Source organism: Dermacentor variabilis, chromosome 1, assembly GCF_050947875.1.
Source record: "Dermacentor variabilis isolate Ectoservices chromosome 1, ASM5094787v1, whole genome shotgun sequence".
Taxonomy (NCBI): domain Eukaryota; kingdom Metazoa; phylum Arthropoda; class Arachnida; order Ixodida; family Ixodidae; genus Dermacentor; species Dermacentor variabilis.
In genome coordinates this window covers 43,471,472-43,495,240 of record NC_134568.1, presented here as the reverse complement: position 1 = coordinate 43,495,240, position 23,769 = coordinate 43,471,472, and the positions used below count along the sequence as shown (strand labels likewise).

Here is a 23,769-nt window from a genome sequence, read left to right as displayed (position 1 = left end):
TCTCCAATCAAACATTAGCTGCCCTTAAACCTGCCTGCATGTCATGCGCTTAGACATAAAAAAATTGGAGTAGTTGCGAATAATAGGCCAATGATGTACAACCTTCCCAACATTTTCTAGATTTATTGGCCCTTGAACTGCGTCAGCTTTGGTGAGTAAACGGGTGACGCTGCTGCACAAGAATTACGTGTCAGTTGAAGCATGAGCGAGACTTTTTTTGCCCCACCAAGGCTCTGCAGCGTGGTGATATTCTCATTTGCTAGAATGCGATTGTCAGGTAAATTTTGTATGACATCTTGGACATGAGCAACCGTTTGCAAAAGCGGGCGACGGGATTGCTACAGAGTCTTGATCTTCTTGGTTGCAGTATGCATTTGGGAATAGCGCCTGACTTCATGCCTCAGAAATACTTTTTCAGGCGTGTCTTCCGCTGGCTGTAGCTGTAAAACATCACAGGCACAAAATACAGGTGCAGAAGCAACCAACATGTCGCAAATCACGTACTCAGAACAAAGTACTGAATTCTCGTGGCATACATTTTTATGCAAGGTCTGAAGAATATATTGCTACATTTTAGGTCATTACCTTGCTCACGACGGTTTCCGTTTGCACTTCCGTCAACTTAAAAACTGTGAGGGCATAAAACTGCCATCCACACGAGCTTGCTAGTGCCACTTAATTTTTTTATTCATTTATTTATTTGCAAAATGCTTCAGGCCCATCTGGGCACAGGAGGAAAGGTAAAAGTACAAAACAACTGAAACATGAAAGGCCAATGCAACATAGTTCAACGGGGGATGCTTCACAGCAGCCTTTTAGTTTGAGTGGGCAAAATATGCAGACAAAAGACCACTTTTGTCTGCCTCTACCACAGCTCATCATGACCGATCGAACAAATAAAGAGCATAGAAAATTGTGAAGAACCTGTTCGTGTTCTAGTTCATTGCGTCATTTGAATGGTAAAGAGAATTAGAAAAAATATTATTGGTCGCCAATTGGTGTTTAATGCAAACTCTGACGAAACTCATACAGCTGTGGGCGAATATGAATATGTTTCAGCTTTTCATTACATGGTTGCCATGATGATAAGTGTTAGTGTCCACGTGCAGCTCACTGAGTGACTTTTATTATGCTTCAGCTATTAAACATTTGGCATGAAAATGAATGATACTTCACTTGTTACCTAAGGAAACAAGTATGTAAAAGTTGTAGTAGTCAAGTATTATCCTCATCATAATATGCATTGTTGTTCGTAGTGTCACTGGGTTGTGTGTAGGCAGCGCTGCAGAAGCTTCACCCTTGAGCGTGCTGGTAGGCCTTCGACTGGGAGACTGTACAGTACACATCAAGTGCAATGATGAGGGACTGTTAATTGCAACATAGCTTGATCTTGCTGACCATGCAAACAAAATACCAGATGCACAGTTGAAGCTAAAACCCAGGACTAAAAGCCAGACTATTGGCTTGATTTTAAATTTAAGCACGATAATTACTAGCAAGCAGTCACTGTTAGGGAGATCAGTGGCCGTCGCTAAGTACTTTACCTTTAATCTAATGTCCCAAAAAATGATATTGATCAAGCTATCAGCACAGTTGGCACGTTATAAATTTGATTACTGTAGTGAATGTTGGAGCCTAGCAAGGGTGTTATTTACGCGTGTAATGAGAGGACACGGCTGAAGTATAATTCAAACAAGAAGTGTTTGTTTTACTTATGTCAACTTTACTGAAAAAACCACAAGTAGCTTTTCATCTTTCATAAAACTTCTTTGATGCACATTGCTTTATTTTCCTTATCTTCTACTGATCCTAGATTGACTAAAATGAAGTTATGATGAAGCATATATGGCTTTCATTCATTAGCCCTTGCTTTTCCCAGTGTTTGCAATGACATGTGAACACACAACTCGTGCAGTATGATTGTCACATGTGCCACAAAAGGGCTGTAATGTAGGTGATGACAGGTTGAACAATTCTATATTTCTCTTCATTCTTAGCATGGGTATTAGGTCTTTTAAATCTGCTGAAACGATCTTAGAAAAAACTGTATGGCAAAGTCTTATATGCATTTTCGAAACGGCAATAGTTACTTTAAAGGTGAAACCCAAAATATATGTTACAGAGAAACACTAGATTTTTGCAAAGCAGAGCCGAACATGAATGAACAAAGGCACACACATGTGAAAACGTTTGTTAAGCAAGCCCTATGATCATTACCACAATCAAACATACCGGGACATGTTGAATTTCGGAAGGATCATCAGCGATGTGTGAATCAGTGAAGGATGGGCTAGTAGATGTAGCAGCAGTCTCTGCTAGCACATCAGACAAGCCCTCAGAGATGTCCGTGTCCACTGGGGCCTGAGGAACACTTGCCTGAATATAAGAAAAGCATACTTCACTTGAGGAATACTGGTGGTGTCTACCTCAGTCATGAAAAAGGCATGATCAAACGAAACATGCAATATGGCTGCATACAGCTGTGCATCAACTTACTGGCTCATCTTGATCCTGCGATGTTCCCATGGGTGAAGCTGCTTTACTTGAATGTTGACAGATTGCTATGACGTCGTCCTTTGCAAGCGTCTGCACTTAAAAAATATACCACAAGGTATTTTCAGGTCCCACAATAACGTTTACTGTGGAATGAATTTGCACAACCTTTGCAGAGTTATGCAAAAGGTCTCACATTGTCTGTGCATGCTGTCTCTACGCACCACATTCCCTTATGCAGAAAACTATGTTCTACCTAAGCATGCTTGTAAAATACACATACTACTCATTGAATATCAGGGAAAATGGAGCTGTATAACTTCGCAGTGCATGCTTCACGGAAGAACATAATAGACATAGCTGTAACACATACATAATGTTCACTACCGTAATTTAAAATACTCCCCAACTGCGTAATTTCATCTCAACTCAATTTCCGGATGTTTAAAATTTGTCGATCAACACGATATCATCTGAAAAAACATGCTATTTCACCTACAACCTTGAGAGATTTCTTTATGCAAAAAAATTTCATGACATGACTGAACTTTGCACACACAAGCAGAGCTACTACATGCAGAATATTCCCTATAAAATTTTTGTACTTACTGACTATTGCAAATCTTAGTATGTTACGTGAAGACTAATCTTTCATTCTTTCTTCAATTAATTAATTTTATTGCAATTTTACTTGTTTTCAGCCACAAGAAAGGGGTACCAAATTCAGTCAATAGTAATTTTTACAGCAGGAAATATAAATTGTACGACAATAAAAAGTTTCACATAGTGTGCTTGTAGGAGAGTATACTACCTGATAAAAGCACATTGAGGAGAAATAAATGTTTAACACTTTGTGGGAATTGTTACAAAGTTAAAAAAATGACTGACTTGTAGTGCACCAATGATTATATAATGTTGAGGTCCAAGTAAAATCACGGCATGTAGAGCCTCACCTAGCATGCTTTGTTGCAACATATCTAGAAAGTTTTAAGGCAGTAATTCTTTAACTGTGAGCTTGAAATAGCCTGGCATGCAATTTGAAATACAATGGAAGTTTTGGAAAAAGTTTGCGCAGTTCCTAAAATATGAAGATGCAATCAATCAGTGATATCCCTGGTATATTTTACCATTCAGGCATATATTTTGAGATGACTCTACCCCAGAAACAAAATAAGTAAATTTGAAAATTTGACTAATCAACGTTGTAACTGAAAGAGCTTGAAAATTGATTGTAAGTGCATGAGTTGAATCTCTTAATCATCTAAAGGAGTTCCAGTTTGAATGTATTTCATTTGCAGCAATGTTACAAATGAACTGAACCTTCTTGCACAATGACACCCATCCAGCGGGCTGAGCAGATAGATCGCTGGGGCCTACGAGCTCCTGACCATCTAGTGCACCCTCTAAAAATTCGATGAATAATGTTTTACTTAACTGAACCGAAAATCAGAAAATTAGTACTGCGAGCAGACCTGTAGTGTCGCGACACAAACCTCGGTGCCTGCGAGCGATGGTACTGCATTCGCCGTCAAGTCACCCTGGCCTCTACTGCCGCTCGCAGTATAAGCGTCGCTGAAGTGCTCCGAGCAAACAACGCTCCGGTGTGATGGTGCCCACGCAGATGAGCGATGCACTGCTAGGACCCACTCTTAGGTCATGCTGCCTTGGAAACCTAGTGCACAATTTCAGTGTCAATGGTCATTACTCTGCATCAACATTTCAACTGAACAGAAATAAAGAGCAGTGGGACTCAATTGTTGGCACTTGTACGTAGTGTAGAACTAACACCTTTATTTCTCTTTTCGGTGATGTCATCTGTCTAGGGCAAATTTATAGTTTCGTAAGTTTTATACCGTAATGCACTTCTTTTTAGCACAACATCTCACTATTTCGTCAGCTATATATAATTCACACGAGCACTTAGTCAGTACCGAATATTGCAGTTCCATTTCCATAAATAAAAGAAACGTTCATTGTGCTTACCTATGGAAGGACAGGCCATCACGCCGATTTTCCGTTCGATTAGGGCAACCTGGCACACATCACGCAGGTGTGCCTACTACTGACGGCTATTCTCGCTGGTCTGCTGAGAGGCCGCAGACCTTGAGAACAATGACAGCGTCGACTGGGACCGTCTACCTTGACTACGGCCCTCAATATGTTCGGCTCGCCAGTCCGTTCTTGGGCACAACACGGGACGAATTTTTGTCCCGCGAGAAAGCAGTCGCATTCGGACCATGAACGCTCGCTTAATCGCCTGCACATTTTTGCGGGGGGCGAAAGGCATCGTTGTTTCCCAGAAGACGTCGCCAAACGTAACGAGTCACCATCGGAAAGGCGGCTCGGTTGCCTTCACACGTTTAAAGGGGGAAAACTTCCCTCGTTTCCCTAAACCCGGCCCGAAACGCAACCAGTCGTCCTTGAGGTGGTCCTCCCGCGTTGTCGTCCCGCGATGCCGGTTACCCGACGCCTTCGTTCTCTACAGCCTTGGCGTCTGTCTGCTGAGGCGAGCCGCGTGGTGGGTCGGTGCGTTACCTGACTGACACAACACAGACTCGACTGCTCGACACATGAATTCACTAACCTCGGCGTGCGTTTGCTACGCCTACTGTGTGCGCATATTCCGAAACCCCCGCAGCTGACGCAACCGAAAGGAGCCGAGTTATTCTACCGCTTGCCTATCACGTGAGCGAATATTTGCCATCATTACATAGCTATAATTTTTCATGACTAGGCGTCACGTGACGCTCCCTCCTAGTATTTTTTCCTTCCTCCATGTTCGGCAGCAACGCGCAGGCTTTCTCTCGAAAGCGATATGCTTTGGGGGAAGGGTCTAGGTGGGCCGACGGCTCGTATCTTTGCGCGTTCTGTGTTTTCGCCTCTCAGCTTGCGATGAAGCGATAGAAAGCACGAAATTCACTTCTCTCGCTGCTGCTGCAGCGCTTCCTCATACATTTCATTTCCATACATTTTAATTTACTTACTAAGTGAATGTTTCCAAGTTCATATGGCCGGCAAAACTACTATGCTTACTTCGTATAGCTGTCTACTAATTTGCTGTCGCAATCAATGCCTTTCTTGCAAAACTGCGACTTTTACGTTACTTTTATCAGACGAAAACGTGTACGTCGTTTGTAATTTTCAAAACAGTAATATTACTGGTATTAAGTTGCCAAGCAGCTGAAAAAAAAATATTTTGTCATATCAGATAAACTATCGTGGTTATGCGAGATGGTTTAACGCAGCCACTGGCCTTTAGATGATTCATTATGCAAGATCCTTTAGAGGATCTTGCGATGGGTGCTGTAACGCCATATGTTTTCAGGACACTGTGCAAGCTTACTAGGCTGCTTGCTTTTTTGTGATTGTTAAGGAAGTAGTGCGTCGGTGTCTATCGTGTAATAAGTTTTTCCTAGAAACTAAAGGCAGACAGTTACAATTCAGGCATATACAGCGGAAGAAATTTCATCACTGCGATGAAGAGGCAACTGTAATCCACATTCTGTGCCAATGTCCGCAGTATCGTGTGCAGAGACGCTCATTTACCGCTGTGTTCAACAAGATTGACGACCAGCCTCTGCGGGTAGATATAGTCTACAACATACGCGTGGCTCGATATCCCGTTAGAAGACCGTGAAAGTACTGATGTGTTTTTTTTTTTTGATCCACCGGACTCGGTGAACGTCTGTAGTAGTTAGTAATTCTTTTTTCTCTCTCCTCCTGCCTTCAAATGTTACCGCGGCAGAGGTAGTCGCCTTTAGGTAGGTGCTGAAAGAAGCACATTGAGTAAAAACTGAGCAATGTCCAAGTCTATATTAGTCTAAATGGCAATTTTACCGGCTTTTTTTTTTTTGTAGCGTCGCCCTAAAATCAACGTTTAGCGCTTTGGGTCTAAGTTCCCATTGCGGAATATCGGGTAGCCATTCGATTACCATTCCATTCCGGGTGGTTGAAGTAGTGCAATGATTCCGGAATCGTTCAAACTACGGAGTTGCCACTCCGCAACTCTGGTATTCACTATTCTCAGGGTGTGTTGTGCACTAAACGCGGCCAATATTATTAAGCGCTGAATCTGAATGATGTGTAGTAATGAGCGCTGCGGGGGTTTTATCTATGCGTTGCCGCAGATGCATCAGTTTAGTCATCATTGGTACTGGCAGGGACAGCTGCCATTTTGTCGGAACAGTTTGTAGGTGTTGTGGACAGTTGTAATTCGTGAGCAACAAGTGCATGCTCAATAATTCCTGATGAAATGTGGTGCCCAGTCCGCCCTCTTTTCGTATATTGTTCGCACCTGTTGTGTACTCGTTCTCATTTTTATTGGTAATCATCGTCAAAAGTGCAGTGAATGAGGTTGGACGTTCTCCATTCTCGACCCTTTTCATTGGCCCGGCACCGCTCGATAGTTACAAAGAGACGGGCCGACAATGTCCGGCAACATGAACATATAAATAATCCCTGCGTTCCTTGCGCCCCTTGGCACGGCTAATAGAAAATGCATGGGTGCCGTCGCTTTCCGACGGCAGTTTCAAATGTGCCACGGTCTATATATCGACTGTGCTAAACCAGTAGCTTAGACAAACTATTGCTTCCCGGTGCCATGTCTTTCTTTCAAAGGCAAATGATGTATATTGAACAAACAAAAATAGATAGGCTTAAAGACACCCTGCTCTGTTTTGTAGAGCCGGAATTCAAGCGAAATCGAGAAACCTAAATTTTGCTTCTCACTGAAGAAGTTCTTACTGTGCTTTTGCTGCTCGAAAAGAAAGCTATTCGTTGTATTCACAATGTTCACTATTTACATCCTACAAAACCGTTATTTCAAGAAAGCTGAATAAGTAACGTCAAAGCTCTTTATGCATACCGTCTCCTACACCAATTACAATTTGCAGATAAAAAAACCATACAATTCCTAAAAAATGTGTCAGCCCTCGTAGAACGACCCAGCACCCGTGTAAAACGAGTTTCGGAAAAATGGATGATAAGGCACCACCGAACAAATTACTTTATGCAAACCCTGACCTACAACGTACCCGCGCAATTAAATCAACTGCAGAAGTGCGTAAATGGAGATACGGTTCTATCGCGCACGCTATTGCGCTATATCTTTGTCTTTTTTTTCCAATTCCAATTACCAATTTCACCTGACTGTTTGGAATTTGCAAATTGGTTTGTGTCCATACCTGTTCAGAATGTGATCATCACATCTATAGTAATTTCATTTCTTGTAAGTTGCACGTGCACATTCTTTACTGTTGCTTAACTTCCTTTTAATTGTTGCTTTTTATAAAGCTCATTTTTAAAAGTGTAACAGTAGATATTCCCCTCGCGCTAATGTTATTTACCCGAATTTCATTGCGCTCGTAATGAGTATACATGTGTGTAGATGTATTGGTGCCCACGGAAGTGGATATATACCACGTGTTCAATTAATGGAGCTACTTACGAAAGCTTACTGTTTGTATTACGGATGTGTGCGATGCTGATTTTGCCTGGTGGTGGCCCCCTGGCCTCGTCAAGCTGTATGTTTACAGCTTTCTTGGCAGGGTGGCCTTCAACACTGTACTTTGTGCATGTTGTAAGTAAGCTTGACTTGAATTGTTGCCGATACCGAGCCAGTATGGTGTAGACTCGATTAGAAAAATTACTGATATGTCAGTCGGTTCACATTGGAACATGACACACACACACACGCACGCACGCACGCACACATATAGCTTCAGGTAGGCAAAAGTAATTTGTAGCTTTCCCTTGTGGCGTGTAGTGGTGTGCATGAATGTGACCATAAAGCGTGTTGTATATGTAGAATATAGAATGGGATCCGAGAAAACAGATAAAAGGAGACACGTCTATAATTCTCAACATTTCTTTAAATGTTAGTTTTTGCCAGTAAGGAACTGTACAACCACATACATACACTTGTCGGTCTGCTCGATCGTTACAACAGAGACGCTGGTCCAACTGGTTCATTGTACAGATTTGGTTTTCTAATATGCGGCTCAAACAATGATATTTATTCATTGCGGCCACGCCGTACCTCATAATATGTACGTTGCATTCGATTGCAGAAACAAGCGGGGGGGGGGGGGGTGTACTGCTAGCTGTTATGTGGAAACGCAATTTTATAGCATATTTTTCAGTAGGTTCAGCTGTGAGCATATCCGCATTGAGCCTCTCTTTGTGCAATTAAACCCTTGTCATCGTGCTTACTGTATAGTAAAGATGGTGATAAAACGGCATAATCATTGAATGGAATAGAAAACACGGTGAATTTCATAATGTCAAAATTTTTTTTATCTAACTGCTACTGACTTATAGCAGAAGCGTCGTGTCGAGCTTGCGTGAGTAAGTTGGTAAGTTCCGACTACTCTTGTTCGTACTCTCTGCTAATTAGTTTTCGGGAAAATTTTGAACTCGTTAAGCAAGTTATTTGCTATTTAATTATGGTATCACGAGAAGCGTTCTGCGTTTGCGTTGAGACCAGTGCCAAGGCATCCATACGCCTGGAACAAACCTACTAATGCCACCTCTAATATAACAAAACGCTGAAATCGAACCACTGTAGTACGCCCATAATTGTTAAGCGCACTGACTAAAATTACAAATAATCCGTTGTAGGTGTAAAGCTATACATTAAACACTCACGTCTCTCGAGAAGCTTACTAGGCTAAAGGCTATAAGGCTAAAGGCTATAAGGCTAAATGTTTTAAGACTTAAATGCTATAAGGCTAATGGCTATAAGACTGAAGGCTATAAAGCAAAAGGTTGTAAAACCAGTATGTAAATAAACGCTGTCTTTAGATAATGTATGTCAGTAGAAATGCAATCGCTATTGTAGATTTTTTTTTGCCTTTCTGTCTTATCATCACCGTAACGTTAGTAATTATTAGACAGTTGTATGAAGTAAGGATAGTAGTTTTATCGGCCGTATAAGCACGTTAACATTCGCTTACTAACTTAACTAGCCAACATGGTGTCACGCGCGCACAGGCAAACATCAACATATCGCACTTGATGACCATGGACATTCGCTGTCAAAACGCTAGCTTAAGGAAGAGCGGCCGCAGCAGCGAGCGAACTAACTTTCGTCATGGCTCTCATTGCAACTCGAACTAAAAAATGTATGGGATTTTGTGATCTGATTATGGGGCATGCCGTAGTGAGGGACTCCGGAATAATTTGGTCCACCTAAGGTTCATTAATGTGCACCTAAATCTAAGTACACGGGTGCTTTCGCATTTCGCCCCCATCGAAATGCGGCCGCCGTGACCGGGATTTGATTCCGCGAGCTCGTGCTTAGCAGCCCAACACCATAGCTGCTAAGTAAGCATGGCGGGTTCAACGCGAACTAAGCGGCGAGAACACAGCGCACACGCAGCTATCAGGCCTCGGTACGCCTAGACTCGGTACCCACCGCAGATCGCTTTCAAGTTAGGGCCCGCGCGGCCGCGCTCAGCCGCGCCATACGCAGCGACCACCGGAGTAGACAGCCCCCTCCCTCCCCTCCCGGTGCCTTGCGTGCGATGGAAGACGGCGCGCTTACTCATTTGCGCACTTGAGATTAAGCCACCTCAGCTCACCCTCGCACGCTTTCACTTGCAGCCACAGCATACGGCGCGCACCCACGATGTTATCGCACTTGGACTTCATGCGGAAGATGACGGCGAAGGCGTAAAGGCGCCTGGAGTGTCCATATAATTGGTATCGCAATAAAGAATTCAAGTGGTAGAAGTTTCGCCGCAATGTACAAGCGTCCCCTTCCTTCTAGTCCTCCAGGCTGCGTTTCCCCGGTATCAGCCACATAAACATCAACAGCTCGGATAAGTAGGTTGTCCACTCGAGCCCATCGCACGTGACAGGTTTCCCGCAAAGTGATTAGGCCACTGGGTCACATACTCAGCTATTTGTATATCAAGTACTCAAGGTGTATATCAGAAGCATATCAAGGCAAGTATACCATAGCTTTATACCGGGTGTTCCACGCAACTTTACCCAAACTTTAGGTATATGCGAATGCCACGTAGCTGGACAGAGCCCGGGTAATGTTGTATGCCATCGTTTGGAGATACTCAGATTATTTCTTTCATTCTGCCTAATTACACAATAAATCTCAATTATTTAATTATCTTCTCAAATATTATAATTAGATGAAAAGTGTCAATGAGAAAGTTGTAGAGCAACACGAAAAACTCTCAATACAGCTTTCTGTTGCTCGATACGTTCTCCATAAAAGTGTTTTTTCGAGCGGGAAAGACCGTGATCTCCTTTGCACACCTACACTTTTAACAACCATTATTTCCAGCGTACACTGGTGTAAGCACCTAGATGTCCTTCTTCCGGCCACTCTCACGTGGTCAACTCAAGTCAGCACAATTACATCATGAAGGATCGGCCATCTAAAATGTAATCTTCACGATTCCCGTAAAACTAGTATTCGTAATCTTGCATACATTTCAATATTTGTTCACCCTCACCTTGAGTATATTACCCCTATTTGGTCGATTAAGGGGCGCATGTAATCAAGAACCTTGAAGCGATTCAGAACCAGTCCACAATTCATCACCCAATTCATCATAGAGTAAAGTCCAGCGTCACTAATATCAAGAAAATGCGAGCACTTCCGTTTTTACTAACGCGCATAATTATTTCACTACCCTGTTTGTTTCAGGAAATAATTCATAGCAAGCACCAGTCATCCTTAACCCAGTCTGGTTTATACCGCACATGAATAGGTTTGCAAAACGACCACAGTATATATAACGTACTTTTGTGAAAAGAAGCGTGGTAAACTCATTTTGCCATGTCGCAAGCTATTGCGTATTATAAGGATCTCCTCGGCAGACATTGCCAACACTGATGAACTGGATATTTCTATAAATGAAACGTGCAGTTTGTTTATTTAACTTTCATGTATTGTGTGCGCGGTATCCGTACCAAAATTATAAATGAGTGCACCATGGTTCCTGCCTTTTTTCTCGGATGGATTTGTCCATGTGTGGCACACACTACTTTTAAACATTGCATGTGCATTGAAAAATTGTTGATTTACTGCTGCCGAACGGTGTACAAGAAACTCGTGATGACTTCTATCACAAACTATTTTGTAACGCTCAATCGGATGCTGCTAAATTTCATCTAGCAGGTTAAGTTCCGCTCCTTTTCAACAGGTTTACCCTTTTTGATGTGTTAGCATTCTTTGGCGAGGAGCCTAGCAAAGTCTCTCTGTAACACGAAAAGTGTCACACCGTTTATCTGCAAAATAAATGCATAGTTGACAAAGTTAAGACATTTAAGCGTTATAGTAGTGCAAATGTAGATAATTAGTAGCTTTAGAACCGATAAGGAACGAATGTAAAAGGAAAAAAAGAGAGAGAAAACCGTTCTCGGTTTGACCCCTCGAAAGGGTATTTTCCCGCATTGCTGGTTTGCGGGTAAAGAAGCCTGATTTCATATTAAGGTATATAAAAATCATTGAATAGCTGATTGGTAGATGTGATAATAGTCTAATTGTACACGACCGGTAGTCTTTAAAAAATTACCGAGAAATTGTTCGAATCACCGTAATCAGGTCGTAATAAAAAACAACTAATATAAAAGGAAAAAAAATTAACAAAAATGAAATTCTACAGAACGCAGCAATAAAAGCAGATTGTAATCCCGTGATTGTATGCAAAAGAACTGTGTTTGGAACATTAGGCTATGGGCTAAGCAGGACAGACATGATAAACAAGAATAACGCTAAAGAAATTCTGAAAATTGTCTACTAATGCGCAAGCACTCTTTGCACCCGAGAAGCGGTGGGTAGACATGCATAAGCTAGGAGCAGCGAGTAAGCAAAGGCGAAGACTGCTTATGCATTAGTAAACAATTCTTATAATTTCTAGAGCACTTTTTCTCAACTTGCGGCATGTGATCAATTTCATTTCAGAAATAATAAATAAAACGTCACCCATAACATTCCCCCTATTTTCTTTAAGTGTCAGCTTTGTGGCCCGTTGAGTTCTTTCATAACATTGGGATAACTTCGCAAAGTACACTTCTCTGTAACGGATGAATAAGTATTTTAAAAAAAGGCTCGTATAACCTACACACTTCAGACTACTATATATGCATTATTAACGTTATATAAACGCTAATAAACTTTTTCATATGGCTGTTATATAAATAAACGTCGACCACAACATGCTCTCTAGTTGAAACAAATATAAGCAATGCGCCTCGTTTAATTCACCGAGTACACAGTCAAGACGAATTTGCGGATTCCATAATGCATGAGTATTAAAATGAGCTTGGAGTTGGTATTTTTAAAGCTAGCAATTAACCTTACAAGTGTAACCACAGAAATATATATCCGTGACTATAAACACGCTGATTATGATGCTATTAACCATGAGCTCTCTGCCTTTTTAGATGATTACTTGCCTAAACTTCAAGAAGGCTCCGTGAATACTAACTGGAATTTATTACTCTGTAATAAGAAAAAAACGCACTTTTCGCTCTGCAAAACTAACTGGTAATCAAGAAAGTTAGACTACTTATCAAGTCATGGCTACCGAATACAAAAAAAGCTCTCAAGCACGCCAAGGATTCATTTTTCAATACTACAGTACCATCTCTTCTAATTACTAACCGTAGGCAATTTTGGAGCGTAGTCAACAAAAGAAACAATTCAGCTATCACCCTTAACGACTCCAGCAACCAACTAATCCCACTTGATCAATGCGCAAAAGTTCTGAACTCTGTATTTGTTTCTGCTTTTTCCAAAAATGTGTGTTCTGTAACGCCTACCTATGCCAGTACTGACTTTTTACCGATAGACCCTATTGTATTTGATATTGCTGGCATATCAAAGACCAATACAAAGAATACTAAATAAGTTAAGGGTCTCTTCACCATGAGTCGTTGATAATATAAATCCCAAGTTTTTAATCAGGACTAAATTGTACAGTGTTATAATACTTTCTAATTTATTCCAGCAATTTCTTCAGACAGCCTGCATTCCGGAAGACTGGAAGCTCGGGAAGGCGATTCCCGTGCACAAGTCTTGGGATAGCCATTCGTCATATAATTATCGGCCCATTTCACTTGCGTGTATTCCCAGTAAAATTATGGAACATATGTCATTTACCTTCACCTTGCATCATTCCGACAGTCAAATGCCTTTTTTTACAGATCATCAGCATAGATTTCGCAAGTCATTTTCCTGTGAAACTCAACTTTTATCGTTTACACATGAGCTAAATTCCATACTTGACCGGGGTTCCATTGTTGACTGTATATTCCTAGATTTCTCGTAAGTTTTTGGCAAGGTTTCTCATCAACGGCTTTTCTTAAAACTAAGTAAACTTAACCTTCATCCTAACGTTCTTCAATGGCTGCATTTTTTTCTAACCGATCGTTCACAATTTGTCACAGCTGATAACACATCCTCTGTCACTTTTACAGTTGAATCAGATGTGCCACGAAGCTCTGTGCAGGGACCTTTGCTTTTTCTCATCTATAATAATGATTTACCTGATAGGTTATGCTCATCAATTGATGTTTTTACAGACGACTGTGTCATATACCGCGAATTAACAGTGACTCCGATATAGGTCTTCAGTCCGATATCAACCATGCTCTGCACTGGGCTAAGACGTCGTACATAGAACTAAACATTAACAAATGTAAGTACATGCGTGTTTCTCGCCCTAACACTACAATGTCCTCATATCACATTAATGCTAGTAACCTCGAATCTGTGTCCTGTTAGAAATATGTAGGCGTATTTATTTCTTCTAATTTTTCTTGGAAGATGCATTTATACTATATAATCAACAACGCTAATCGCATGATGGGCTACATACGCCGCTATTTCTATCTTTCTTCTAGTTCTGTAAAACGACTTCTTTATAAATCGTTAGTTCGTAATAAACTTGAATATGCTGCATCTGTCTGAGACCCCAGTGAACAGACGCTCATCTATCAACTCGACTCTGTCCAGAACCGTGTGCCTCGCTTCATTCTTTCTAATTATCACCGTAACTCCAGCGTCACTACTATAAAGGCAAGCTTATCATTACCATTGCTATCAGAACTTAGAAAATTATTCCGCTTTTGCCTGTTCCACAAGACATATTATGACAACCCCATTCTTAAGAATAAATTCATAGCCCTCGCATGTTACGTTTCAGCTCGCATCTACCATCATCATAAGGTTGGTGTTCCTCCATGCAAGAACAACCATTTTTCAATTCATTCCTCCCCAGTAGCCAGTAAGTTGGAATCACCTTCCCCGATCTCTCGTCGGAATACCTGAAAATTCAAAGTTCAAAGCTGCTTTAACTTACCTGCTCTTGTCATAAACACAAGAAATTGTAGCATTGTCATCCTTTTTATTCTTGCTTAGCCTTTCTTTTATCCCACCAAACTTTGTTTTGTAGCCATATACTACAGTTTAGAGCGTCATCTCTTTTGTTTTCTTTCTTTGGTGATAAAGTCTCTTTACGCTCCGTATGCTTCGCGGCATTTTTTTCCTTTTTTTTCTCATTGTACTGTGTGCTATTTATTATTCATTTCCGTTAATGTATTGATGTAGCCCTTTCTTTTCATTTCAGTTTTAAACAAATTGACTGCTCTTTCTTTTCCTCGCTTTATCGAATGTACCCACTCACCTCTGTAATGCCCGCGGGCCTTGAGGGTAACGAAATAAATATATAAATACAGACTTCGAACTTTCGATACGTATTACCTCTAACGTGGCTCCCATTCTCTGTAAATGTGAAATTGCTGACATTTTATAGGCACGCATATGCCGTTTCCGAGCACTTCTGCAGTTATACTAACCGCTTCCATGTAATATTTCAGGGCTCGATTACGACACTTTGCTGCATTCAGAGGGCAACAATTTCACCACATGTTAATCTCTACGGGATGTTGCGGCGTTCGCGCACAGTTACGTGCATCTTTTGCCACCTAACGAAACATCAGCTGTTCCAAATTGTGCCGGGTCCCTAAAGCGCACTAGCACGCACGCACGCTATTGTCATATATATATATATATATATATATATATATATATATATATATATATATATATATATATATATATATATATATATATATATATTGTTACGGTAAAGGGAACGAAGAAGTTGGATTGGACTAGACGAAGACGAAGTCTGGCAGTTGCCTGAACGCCATATACGCCAGCTGTAAATATACGTTATTTTACACTCGTGGGCCTGCTTTCTTCCTGCAACGTTTTGGTGGAGGTGCGGGGTACAATCACAGAACTTCGCAGCGGGCGTCATCTACCTGCCGCCACAATGGCACATCAACCGACACAAGCGACAACGCCTCAGCAGCCCGTGCCAACGGTCATCCTCACTCATCCGCGGGACCCAGGGACATTTTGTGGCACGGACAACGCCGACGTCGAGTACTGGCTTACCATGTACGAGCGAGTGTGCGACAACAACAGGTGGGATCCAACAATGATGCTTGCAAACGTGATATTTTATCTAAGAGGAACTGCGAAGCAATGGTACGACACACGCGAAGCTGACCTAACGAGCTGGGATGTCTGCAAAGAAAAAATGCGAGACTTGTTTGGCAGACCTGTCGGTCGTCAGCTGGCGGCAAAAAAAGAACTTGCGTGCCGCGCTCAGACATCCACAGAATCCTATGTCGTCTACATACAGGATGTGCTGGCCCTCTGTCGCAAGGCTGATAAGAACATGACCGAGGCAGACAAGATTGGTCACATATTGAAAGGTATTGCAGACGATGCCTTCAATCTCCTGATGTGCAAGGATTGTGCCACTGTGGATGCAATTATAAAGGAGTGCCGGCGCTTCGAACAAGCGAAGGGCCGCCGCGTCGCTCAGACTTTCGACCGATTGCCCAATACCGCCGCGACATCTTCTTGCGAAGACCCGCCGCGGTTCGTTCAGCCCACAGGACCGGAAGAAATCACGCGCATCGTTCGCCGTGAGCTTGAGGCCATGGCTCCGGCTCCAGTCCATTCTGACTGTCGGGAAAGCGTGCCCGCTATCTCCCTTATACAAGCGGTCGTTCGGGAGGAAATAGCAAGTTTGGGCATTCCATCTCTCTGCTCGGTCCGCCATACAAACACCTACCAGATTTCTCCGGCCGCTCGCTCCCAGACGCAAAGCTTTCCGCCCCCTCGTCGCAACCCAGCTGACTGGCGCACAGCGGATGATAAACCTATCTGTTTTAATTGTTCCAGTATTGGACACATCGCCCGTCATTGCCGCAACCATTGGTCGTCGCCTCCTCGGTGGTCGTCTCCGAGTCACTACCGCCAAGTACCAGACAATCGTACTTTCTCGCCCTATACGCCGACTAGGAACATCAACGCCGACAGTGCTCCACCAAGATCCAGCCGCTCCCCGTCTCCGCAAGGTCGTAGGTCCCGTTCGCCTCTCGTTCACCGCTCTTCGTCCCCTCTGCAACCGGTCGCTTCACTACGGGAAACTAGGCGGTGCAGCTCCCGGAGGTGAAGCTGCAACACCGACCCGGCTCACAAATCCTCTATTGACCGTGCCTACATGTGGAAACCTACTGGACATTGAAGTTGATGGCGTTCCTGTTGGATCTCTCGTTGACACAGGAGCGCAGCTTTCAGTTATGAGCGCTACTCTCCGCCGAAGGCTCAAGAAGGTTCGGACACCCGCCGTACCATGCACTGTGCGAGTCGCCGATGGGAGTACTTCACCTGTCCTTGGAATGTGCACAGCACGTGTGACCATTGGGGGCCATTATGCCGTTGTTCTATTTATCGTCCTTGAACACTGTCCACACGACCTAATTCTCGGCCTCCACTTCCTTTCGAAACACTCTGCCCAAATTGACTGCTCCGCAGGTGTTGTACAGTTCGATCTGTCGCTTCCTGCCGACGCAACAACTTGTGTTTCACACCGCTTATGTTCTGCTGAGTTTGCAAGGCTGTCTCCACAAGCGGCTACAAATGTCCTCCTGACGTCCTGTCCTCCCGTACCTGATGGCGAGTACGTCGTGTCGCCGCTTACTGACGTGGTTTTGTCGCGCAATATTGCCCTACCGAGCACCTTAATCCGGATCCGCGAAAACTGCGCTCGCGTGCCCATCCTCAATTTTGGATTTTCGTCGCATGTGCTGCCATACGGTATCGCCATAGCGCATATCACTCCTTTGGAAGAATTTGAGATTTCTTCTTTGACCTCTGAATCCTTCGTCAGTACCAACGGACCTTTGTCACCCACTCATCCGTACTCGACGCCTGCGGACGATGTTTCTAAGATGATCGCCCCTGACCTTCCTTCCGAGCAAACAGCAGCTCTTCTTCACCTCCTGTCATCTTATCGGGACATCTTTGATTTGGACGACCGTCCACTTGGCCAGACATCTGTTGTCACGCATCGCATCAACACCGGTGACGCCAGCCCTATTCATAGGCGGCCATATCGTGTCTCCGCAACAGAAAGGGCCATCATACAAAATGAGGTAGACAGGATGATGGACAAGGACATCATTGAACCTTCAAGTAGCCCGTGGGCATCACCAGTTGTCTTAGTAAAGAAGAAAGACAACTCGTGGCGCTTCTGCGTTAACTATAGTCACCTAAACAGAATAACAAAGAAGGATGTTTATCCCCTGCCTCGCATTGATGACGCTCTTGACTGCCTTCACGGATCCCAATATTTTTCATCAATTGACCTCCGCTCCAGCTATTGGCAGATTAGCGTCGATGAGATGGACCGCGAGAAAACCGCCTTCATCACACCGGATCGTCGGTACCAATTTAAAGTCATGCCCTTTGGATTATGCAATGCGCCAGCTACATTCGAGCGCATGATGGACTCTCTGTTGCGCGGGTTGAAGTGGTCTACATGCCTCTGTTACCTCGACGATGTGATTGTGTTTTCGCCGAACTTTGAGAGCCAGCTGCGGCGCCATCTTGTGCATATATATATATATATATATATATATATATATATATATATATATATATATATATATATATATATATATAGTGAAATGTAACGTGACCTACCTGTTTTCCAAACAGCAGCCCGACCCCGGCTTGGGCTGTGGGTTGCCGTTGTTCGAAAGCACATCCGGCGAAGTGACACGCTTTCCGCTTGGTTGATGTATTGTGTTGTTTTGAATAGAAAGTTCAAGTGCCATGACCAGCTGCACCAAGTGCGAAGCATCCGTTTGCCGGAGCACGTCGACAATGAAGGTCTGCTGGGGCGCTGCACCTAGCCTTCACACTCACGTAAAGGAGCGAGATTAATCGCCTGAAATGCAACAATGCAATAAAAAGAGCATGGGCAACAGCCGAGAACGTCATGTCATTGAGCAGTTTGGGTGACGAGCCTGCTAGGTGAGCGGAGTAGCAACAAGTTGAACCAAAAAGGGTACGTAAAGTTTTTTTTCTTCTTTTACCGTGCAAAAAAAAAGAGCCGTTCGCTTTCGCCAAGTGTTCCAAGAAAAAAAGTAAAGATTTTGGCAAAAAGCTAACTGACATGTTTACATATTTAAACGCACATGCGGTGATAAGCTTGGTTCAGCTGATACTAATAAAACCAGTCGAATTGCATGTGAGGAAGTATCTTGCCCTCGTGTTTATTAATGGCGATGAAACCAAAACCAACGAATGAATTTTGTACATAGATGGAGACAGCCAACAATAAATGCAAACACTTGCATGTGCCTTCAGATGGTGACTGTACTGAAGAGCCCATTCGCCGACGCTGCACTTGATTTTCACAAGAATTTTGGTGGATACATCCTCGAGCACCTTCGCCTCAACCCTCGCTCTAAATGGGTGAGTAGTAATCTCCTGTCAATGGTACACAGCTACGAAAAAAAAGGTGCCCTTTAGCTCTTCTCACCTTGTATAGGTAATTGAAGAACTATAGCAAAAGTAAAGCTCGGCTTTTATTCACTGATTTGTCATAATATTTGGTTGCGAAGCCGCTAGCAACATAACAACCGCAAGAAAAGTGTGATGAAAAAAAAAACTTGCAGCACGTTTTGAAACATGTCGCCATGACGACATGATTTGAGCATCGCAAAGTATTTTCGAACTGAGCAAACAAAGCGTTGCAGTGCTCGGAATCATTTCGGGAAGAAACCTAAATGCCATTCGAGTAGTTTCCTCTCGAAAAAAACAGAACGAAATCAAAAAGGGATCATGCACTATGCGCTGTCAGAAACATTGCAGTTCTTAATGCGAATGGCATTGTTGGCATTTTCAGACCTGTTTCCTTTCCGCCTATCTATCATTGTAACAAAAAACAAATTGCGCAGATGCCACGCACATTTTGGAATCTATGTCAGGCGAAGCTTTCGTGAGGTGGTTAATGAAATGCTATAAATTTACACTTTTCATTGCTGCGTCTTTTGGTGTAATGGAAACTGGCGCCCGCACATGAACTCTCGCACACCCGAGTTACAATTAACTCTTATATTTTCTCGTATTTCGTTGCTTCTTATTTATGTTATATGTACCGCGCACGCTTCTTGACCTCTCCCTCGTTGTGGGTATGTGTCATGGTACGGACACCATCGTCGTCTACACATAGCAATCATTTCAACGAGCCAGTTGGCGTTGCAACGATAGAAATATACGTGTCATTATGGCCTAATGGATAACTAATTATACATATATAGGTTATAAAGGTTTGGTTTATTGAAGGAATTGTGCTCATAATAATGTATATTTGTTGCAATGAGATTATACCGGTATCATTTTTTTATCACCGAGTAATTCCATAGAAAACAAGGCCAGCAGCGGTACCTATGAGTAGTAAAGATGCTAGTGCTGTCCTGCACGCGAGTTATTGGCATAGAGCCAGCGCCCGGCCAGCAGCCATAGCCAGGAAAGTCCGGAAGAGTTTGCAAAAAAAGTTTCGCTTTAAAGAATGGTGAAATCCCAAAGAGAGTGCTGCCTAAAAAATGTGGACCGACCGGGAGATCTGCAGTCTAAATGCGGGCCGTTCTCGTCATGAAACTGTTTGACGCCAACTTGGATATGTGCCCCAGAGGCCCCTAGGGTCACTAGACATGGGCCACTTAGTGTGTGCCGCTGAATATGTGCTGCTGTTCAATGAACCTCTGTTACATCAACTTGGACCAGTGGGTATGCGCGGACTTTGCTGCAGCGATGCTAGATCGCATGGCATGTCCAGAGAGAGCAAGTGATTAGAAAAAAAATCCGGTTGGATGGCGTGAAAGCAAAATGAACCTCATCTACAAAGGCAAAGGTGATAATGATAAGACGAGCTCGTAAAGGCCAGTTACAGTAACGTCGCTGATATAGAGAATGGCAATATAAGCCATAATAGAACTGTCGAAATGGGGGGGGGGGGGGGGAATGTACTGGGGAAAGTACAGAATGGGTTCAGACCGGGCAGACGCTTAGAGGATAACCTGCGTTTCTACTAACTCAGTGCACAGAAATTTCAGTAGCTCAGAATATACTTTTATGGATGGCATTTCTGTATATTAAACGAGCCTACAACAACGTAGCCAGGAAATTGTTATGGGATATCTATGGGAATTTCGTGATGCTGTTGAGAGACAACCGAGTACAAATTGCATGGGAAGACCGGAAATGTAATGCAGTGGTGGAAATCCACCAAGAACTGAAGCAAGGACGTCCTCTTTCTCGATTGTTGTTCATGCTTTATGTTAAAGGCATAGAAAGACGAATGGAAACAGTTTTTTAGGGTTTGATTTATCATACATGCATGATGCACAAATGGTGCAATATAAGGTCCCCGGACTGATGTATGTGGACGACACAATGCTATTACAGAACAATATAAAATATTTACAGACACAGATAGCGTAAACATTATTTTCAAATCAATAAGGTTCGAGTCCGGCGTCTTTTTAGTGGGACTGGGCACCCGCCGCGGACGCGGTTCCGAGACCTTGTCTCGAAGCGACTTCCTCGGCTTGCTGGACGGCCCAGAGTTGTGCTGTCAGGTTTGAGCTGAGCAGTGCGGTCTTCCAGCGCGAGCGGAGGCTGGCGGTGGAAGATACGGAGGGGTCGGCACTGCCCGACTTGTTTGTTAAGTGTTGACACTCCCATAACATGTGATTAAGTGTGGCAACCTCGCCACACGATGTGCATCTGTTTGTACTGTACATGTCTGGATACATGGTGTGCATGAGTTTGGGGTTTCTGTAAGAATCCGTTTGTAATTGTCTGAAGTGTACTACTTGCGTCCTGTCTAACCTAGCGTGAGGGAATGGGTATACGCGTCTTTGTAGCCTGTAGCGTGCCCTGATGTCGTGGAACCTGGTCATACGATCCTCCCACGCCAAGACGTTTGCAGTACCCCGCGGGGGGCTCTTCCTCCGATGATGCTCGGTGAGTGAGGCCTCGAGCAACGTGGTGAGCCGCTTCGTTGGGGGTGCTCAATCAAATGTGTGCCGGGATCCAAAGCAAATGCCTTCGGTTATCGAAATCGGCCTCTCCCTGGTGTATGGGATGTCGCTGGAGTATGTGATACGCCTCTTGCGAGATGCGCCCATTTGCAAAATTGCGAATTGCCATTCGCGAATCGCAGATCACGTATGTCGCTTGGTTTGTGTGAGGGCCAGTGCTATGGCTGCTTCCTCTGCTGCTTCGGCATGTGCCGTGTTCACGGTGACGCTCGTGAGGTGGTTGCTTCGGTGGCTAGTAACTGCCGCCACGAAACTCTTCCTGTCTCGATAATGGGCTGCGTCGGTGAAGAACCGCCTCCATGTTGTTTGAATAACTTCGGTTCAGGTGCTGCGCCCTGGCTTTACATCTCCCCGTGTGGTGTTGGGGGTGCATGTTGCGAGGCAATGGGGGTACGTATAGTTGCTCGCCGCATGGTTCTTGGAATTTCTACTTTGATGCCGTGCTGCGTGTGGTATATGATGCCGAGCTTTTCGAGTACGTGTCTGCCCGGGCGGGTCTTGGATAGGCGCTCGAGTTGGTACACTTGTTGCGCCTCCACGAGTTCTTCGAGCGTATTGTGTAGGCCTAGTTCTAAGAGCTTGGTGGTGCTAACTCCGGGCGCAAGTCCTAACGCACATTTGTACGCCTTGCGTATGAAGGCGTTGAGCTTGTTTCTTTCCACTACCGTCCAGTTGTGACACGCTACCGTGTACTTTATTTGAGAAATGACGAAGGCTTGTATGAGTCGTATGACGCTGCCTTCGCGCATGCCCGCGTGTTTGTTGATGATGCGTCGAATGAGTTGCATCGTGCTGGTGACCTTTGCCGTTATCTTGCGAAGTGTTTCGCCATTGCTCATTCTGTAACTCCTATTGTCCACCGGTTATCCATTCTATGCATTAGATGGCCTGCCGAGTTCTATTTTTTGGTCTTAATGTCAATTAGGTTATCCGATATCCCCGTTTGCTCTTTGGAGCTACAGTAGATATGAGGTGGTGCGTGGAATCTGGAAAGGAGTAATCGCACCAGCGCTAACGTCCGCAAAAGCTATTCTATGCTTCAAATTGCGTACATTGTCTGGGTTGGTAGCTAAGCAAAGATCGGTAGGCCGGTTGACTTTGGGTAGTCCATGGTAAAACCACCAATGATGCAGTGCAGAGTAACATGGGTTGGACCTCTTTTGAAAGAGAAGAGCAAAGCAAAATTAGGTTTGAAGAAAGACAAAGGAACATGGATCAAAATAAATGGGCGGTTAAAGTGCACAAGCATCTGTACCTGAAAAGCGTATACACAGAATGAAGGAAGAGGTCAAGAAAGTTGGCAACCATGTACAAAGTAAATTAAAACGTAAATTGACAACTAGGAGTCATCAGAAAAAGAGAGAAACAGAGAGAGCGAATTCGATGCAAAGAATGGAAACAAAAGAAAGACCATGGAGAGTTACAAGAAAGGGAAGAAAGAAATTATAAGGGAGAATCTGTACGATGACACAAAGGTCAGTGCCTTGAAATTTGAGGCTTGAGCTGGGGGTCTAAGGGCAAAAAGATATAGATGCAAATATTCGGAAAAGATGCGGCATGTTATGCAGCAGCGAAAATCCGGAGACCACTCAGCATATTCTCGCGCAATGCCAAAGGTTTCACCCGGTGAGACCCGGAGGTAACGTACACCTTCCAGAAGCGCTTGGATTTAAAGTGGGCAGAAGCACCAACCAGTCACTGCTCGAGATAAGCAAGAGACGTTTAAAATATTGGTGGAAAATAAAGCAGGGAAAAAATTGATACGACCGGATCCGTTACTGGCACAGGTAGCGATACAAGGTAGAAGAAAAGTTATGAGGAAAATGAAGG

The 23,769-nt window shown here is 43.6% G+C and overlaps 2 protein-coding genes across 4 annotated transcripts in view; one reads left to right on the top strand and one right to left on the bottom strand.

Annotated features, from left to right (window-relative positions):
• Positions 1–18,612, bottom strand: part of LOC142571007 (uncharacterized) — a 124,054-nt gene extending 105,442 nt beyond the window's left edge. The window contains exons 1-3 of one of the 2 annotated variants that reach the window (XM_075679310.1): positions 18,530–18,612; positions 2,497–2,586; positions 2,233–2,376 (exon numbers count right to left, since the gene is read on the bottom strand). In XM_075679310.1, coding sequence (XP_075535425.1) covers positions 2,233–2,376; positions 2,497–2,526 — 174 coding nt within the window. In that variant the 5' untranslated portion in view covers positions 2,527–2,586; positions 18,530–18,612. Of the gene's footprint in view, positions 1–2,232; positions 2,377–2,496; positions 2,587–3,986; positions 4,148–18,529 lie in introns of those variants that run through there. The other variant, XM_075679316.1, reaches the window with a different exon arrangement.
• Positions 18,613–18,807: 195 nt separating this feature from the next.
• Positions 18,808–23,769, top strand: part of LOC142570993 (uncharacterized) — a 41,855-nt gene continuing 36,893 nt past the window's right edge. The window contains exons 1-2 of one of the 2 annotated variants that reach the window (XM_075679299.1): positions 18,808–18,896; positions 19,199–19,306. In XM_075679299.1, coding sequence (XP_075535414.1) covers positions 19,199–19,306 — 108 coding nt within the window. In that variant the 5' untranslated portion in view covers positions 18,808–18,896. Of the gene's footprint in view, positions 18,897–19,097; positions 19,307–23,769 lie in introns of those variants that run through there. The other variant, XM_075679290.1, reaches the window with a different exon arrangement.